At 42.6% G+C, this 5,000-nt stretch overlaps 1 protein-coding gene across 2 annotated transcripts in view; it reads left to right on the top strand.

The window, feature by feature from the left end:
- The window catches only part of LOC138042019 (TBC1 domain family member 15-like), a 23,820-nt gene that overhangs the window by 13,259 nt on the left and 5,561 nt on the right, over nt 1–5,000 (top strand). Inside the window, exons 8-11 of one of the 2 annotated variants that reach the window (XM_068887747.1) lie at nt 2,188–2,278; nt 3,573–3,721; nt 3,973–4,114; nt 4,855–5,000. The exon at nt 4,855–5,000 is cut by the window's right edge and continues 1,920 nt beyond it. In XM_068887747.1, the coding sequence (XP_068743848.1) occupies nt 2,188–2,278; nt 3,573–3,721; nt 3,973–4,114; nt 4,855–4,975 (503 nt within the window). In that variant the 3' untranslated portion in view covers nt 4,976–5,000. The remainder of the gene's footprint in view (nt 1–2,187; nt 2,279–3,572; nt 3,722–3,972; nt 4,115–4,854) is intronic. The other variant, XM_068887746.1, reaches the window with a different exon arrangement.

Genomic DNA, 5,000 nt, shown 5'->3' with positions numbered 1-5,000 from the left:
ATTAGGTCTATTAAGCATTGTTCGACACTAAGGCTTGCCCGATTACCCGGGGCAAGCGTAATACATCCGTGGGCAAGTAAAACAGCTCTAAGACTTGCCCGATCGGGCTTTTAGAATTTTTGTTCGACTAATATTTTGCGGAACGATTTGATTGGCAACGAACAAAGTGACTAGTAATATAACATAGTCACCGCAAACGCGATAAAAAAATAACAACGCTACGCGGTACGGGTGCCAAAATTTCCGGAAATTTCGGGCTGAAGTTAAATGGAAAGGTCCGTTTCGATTCGGTTCGACTGGAATATTTGGGACCACCTCTGGAGGTGGTCCTCTTTGATGACCGGTCGGTCCGGTCCGACCGAAACGTGCCGTTTCATTTACAAAAATTCTCGTTTCCAGTCTCACTTCACTGTGATCTAACCGAAATTTCGGTCGAAACGTAAATGAAACGCTTTGGTCCGGTTGAATATTGACTTTTGATGAAAAATGTTGTTCCATTTTTCCTTGGTTAGTTCTACTGGTCTCCGACCTGATAGTCTGGCATGATGGAAAGCGCCCTAAATCTCTTTGCTGTCATTTATTTTTCTGTTAAAAATATATTGGTACAAACCTCAAAACAGATTGGAAGGAGGCCGGAGCCTGACATGTTCGTAGCCGCCATCGTTCTCGGCGCGAAAAGAATGTTTGTTACTATGGAACCCAGTTTTCGCACGGCCAAATGCGCTACGATACTTTGATATCGTACAAGCGCAGAAGAAAATTCTACCTTTTGTCACGCAATTTCAACTAGACAAGTGGCATTTGATTCAAAACCAGCCTAATCTCAGAGAGATATTCAAGGAATCTCCCTTGATCTCTTACAGAAAAGGAAAATCGCTTAAAGATATGCTTGTCAAAGAAAAACTGTGAAGGCTAGTACAACCCCATGGACACATAGCGGGAGACGCGTTGGTCTATCAAACCCATTTTACATACATGTTACACAAAATTGACATATTTAAAATCTTGCTTTGAGTTTTATTGGGCAATAGGTCTTTAAAAGGTGAGCAACCGAAAAAAGACCGTGGGCAACCAAAAAAAAAAAACAAAACTGGTTGTCCAATGAGGGCAAATTAGTAAAAACGTGTGGGTCGAACTCTGTATAGGGCCCCTTCTTGTGCAAGGCTGAAGCGTTAGCTTTGGTTTCGGTGAAAAAAATTATGGTCGCTGATCACTTAATAAAAGGGCAGTAGCAACATAAATGATTTTAAAAAGGGAAAGGAACTTTATTGAAGTGGCTAGTCTTTTAGCGGTGGAGTTACTACATGGAGGCAGTGTGGCCCAGTGGTTAGGGTCCTTGCCTTGATATCCGGATATCTCGGGTTCAAGACCCGCTCTGACCACTCCTTGAATTTGATCCTGGTAGTCCCTGGTTCAACCTCCCAGCTGCACTTATAAATAGCCAACTGGTTTGCCTAAGGCCAGCTGGGATTCTTAAGAGTTGTTGTTGTTGTTGTTCTGTTCTGTCATTTCGTTGTGTTTCATTAGCTCTGAAAAGCCCCTATGGGGTATGCATAATTGGGGACTGTAAACTGAAGTCAACAAATTAACGCAAATCAAATCAAATGTTGGTTTTGAGGAGAGGAAAAACCGGAGTACCCGGAGAGAAACCTCTTGGAGCAGAGTAGAGAACCAACAAACTCAAACTCACATATGACGCCGAGTCTGGGAATCGAACCCGGGCCACATTGGTGGGAGGCGATACAAATCAAGTTACTGAGAAACGAAAATTTTCGACTTCTAATGGCCAATTTAATTCTGAGTCGAAATCATTTTGTGATTATTCACTACAGCAAATGCAAGGCTGGAATTCGCTCCTTGCAAAAAAGCAGGGGAAATCGTTTGTGCTTAGAAAGAACGTACGAACCCTTAAGCTCCCTATTTCATCGGCGGGACGGAACATGCGACAAATGCGCATGTCGTAAGTGGATTTTGTCGCCAGCCCTGGACATGATTAGCGTCAGTACAGCACGACATTGCTGGTGAGCCTCGTCTCGTTTTTCCGGCTCGCTAACCTACACTTAATTAACCTACGCCGCTAGTTGGCGTCTGGCCACTCCAATCGATTTGACGAGGCTATCACAAGTTGAGATTTGACCTCAAATATTAACACGATAAGTTATTGAATTTTTTTGTGTTCATCACCAGAGCAGGTGAGAGTGTTGCTGAATAAGTTGGATGAACAACTTTACAATCATTTTGAGACACACGGAATGGGAGATATGCTATTTGTTCACAGGTGCGCGGCAATCATAGACTGCCACTGCGAGTGGTCTCTGAAATTTTCGGCGATGGATTGTTGGGCCGGCGAAATACACGAAGAGTCGCGCGTGAATTTCGCCCGCCCCACAGTCCATTGTCGAAATTAGAGACTACTCGCAGTCTACGGCAATCAAGAACCTTGGCGCTTCCTTAAGGGTCATTCTCTTTATATTGTAATGAAGTAGATGTTAAATGTTAACCCCGAGAAGGAATATTCACTAATCGATGTTGGCTCGGGGATAGTCGGGGAAATCCGAGTGCTCCTTCACTGGAGTCGAACCCACGACCATCCGATAATGAATTCGATTGCTGTAGCACTGATCTTTGGGAGAGTCGCCGGTGGAAGTACCCTGGGTGCCAGAGGTTTTTTTCTTGTTGCTCTCGCCGACCACCGCTACTTCGCTTTGACGCTCCTCGCCGCTAGTGAGCGAGAAGACCTCTGGCATCCAGGGTACGGTGGAAGCTACACCCATTAAACTAGCTTCTGGTGACTATATCCCCGAGTGAGGGTTAAATGAACTCTTAAATTTGTCAGCTTCTAATATTTTGAACCGGGTTATTTAGTCAAAGAGTTAAACCTTTAAAATGTTTGCCTGCGTTTATGCGCGCTGATAAGGGGACTGAAGCTGAAAATAATTTAGATATTTGAAGTGCGGATTTGAGACGGACGATAGAAGTATCTCTTATAGAAACCTAAGAAATTCAGGCGGCGTCAACGGGATCAAATCAACTTGTCCTGAAAAGTGCAAGGATTACTTCTATCTTCTCATAATTTCTCTCAGAAAGGCATTTCATGCTAAATTTACGTTCAATTTAAATTTAAAGCTAACTTTTATTATGTTCTGTTTCTCCATATAAAAATCTATTTCCAGTCTACTTCTCCATGAAGGAGGCAGTGTGGCCCAGTGGTTAGGGCGCTTGCCTTGAGATCCGGAGATCCCGGGTTCAAGACCCGCTCTGACCACTCGTTGAATTTGTTCCTGGTAGTCCCTGGTTCAACTTCCCAGGTGCACTTGTAAGTAGCCAACTGGTTTGCCTCCGGCCAGTTGGGCCAGTTGATTCGTTGGCCCTGAAAAGCCCCTATGGGGAGAGGTCAATTAAGTATGTATGTATGTATGTATGTATGTATGTATGCGACTCGTCAGAAACTGATCCTACCCCCTCCCCCAATGCTTTTGCATGTCTCATGTTTGTCTCATGTGCGACTTGCTTGAAAGCTGACCTACTATGTCTGATTATTTTCAAATTTCTTTTTTTTTTTTTATATATAGGTGGCTTGTATTAACGTTCAAGAGAGAATTTTCATATGAAGATGCTTTGACAATGTTTGAGATCATTAGCAGCCAACACCTTGAGTTGTCCTCTGTGGAAGCTGAAAGGGAACGAAGCAGACAGCGCGCCAAAGAACTGGAAAGAGATGGTGAGATTGGAAAGTCCCTCTGTGGCGAAATTCTTAACAACGATGCAAGGAAGGCTCTCATGTAAATTTGTTTGTCTCATGTGCGACTTGCTTGAAAGCTGATTCGTGTTACCTTTCAGATGAAAGGCCTTCAAAATATTCATTCGTCTGCTACTATTTACCAGTATTTCCATTCGAGAAAAGCTTTACTCATAGTTAGTAAAGTAAACGTAGTATTGGTTTCATGCACTTCTTCGTTTTCTTTTCATTAGGAGGGGAATTTCATGTACCAGTTGTGGACATGAACATGAAGTATTCATTCGACGTATTTGTGTGCCTAGCTGTTTTAAAGGAATACAAATATGAATTAATGAAATGTTCAGAAGTTTCGTCAGTGTACAATACAATCCATAGGTAAGTGCAAACAGGGATTGCTTCATCGTGTGAGATTAATTAATGCGATTGCGATTTGCTAAACTTTTCTCAGTTTTATAGCGGTCTTTAAGTTGTGAATTAGGCTTGTGACAATCACAACAGTTGCTGAATTACATAGACAATCACGTGATTCGCAGACGGTAGAGGGGCCCCTAGTCATAGCGCGATGCAAACGCTTGTCCTTGGCTCTATTCGCGGGGAAATTCGTGCGAGAAAGTCGCCATACTTGTGCGTGTTGTTTTTGTCGCCTATTGGGTGGAAATGTGGCACGAAATTCTTGTCGTTACGTAGTAAAAAGCCGCTCTACCTGTTCCATTGATTGACTGGATGATTTGCGGATCTTGTCTTGCGCGTGATTTTTTGAAGAGTTTCGAGGAAACTTTCGAAAGAAAACACTTAAGCTTATTGTTTATATTCGATCTCTTCCTGCAGCGTAAATACGTTTTTTTTTTGTCAGGATCCGTGTCCGCTTAAAGGGGGTTTTGTGTGAATCAATACCCGCATAAATAGTCGCAAAATCAAATTATCAGCGTTTCTCTTCCTTTCTTCCTTATCAAGTCCTCACAAGACCTCCACTTCGTCAGGAACCATATAGGCTCCTAAGTTCGTTTAATGGTTGGATGGTTCACTTGGCTGGCCTGTTAGTAAATGACAAAAGTGTCGTAATCACTAAAAGCTGCCTTATTGACGTTGATCGACATTTATCGTTTGTGTTACAGTTTATCGATGAAAATGGACTTAAATATCATACTGATGAGGGCAGAAGAGTTGTTTTTCAAGTACTGTCGCAAATCAGTGGAGGACTGTTTTCATGTGGTCGATTATGAGTCAATGTCCTAATTTTAGCAAAAAGAGAATAATCATC

The sequence above is a fragment of the Montipora capricornis genome, chromosome 3 (genome assembly GCF_036669925.1).
Source record: "Montipora capricornis isolate CH-2021 chromosome 3, ASM3666992v2, whole genome shotgun sequence".
Lineage (NCBI taxonomy): Eukaryota > Metazoa > Cnidaria > Anthozoa > Scleractinia > Acroporidae > Montipora > Montipora capricornis.
Note: the sequence above shows the minus strand (reverse complement) of the source record. Positions and strands in the feature narration are given on the sequence as shown.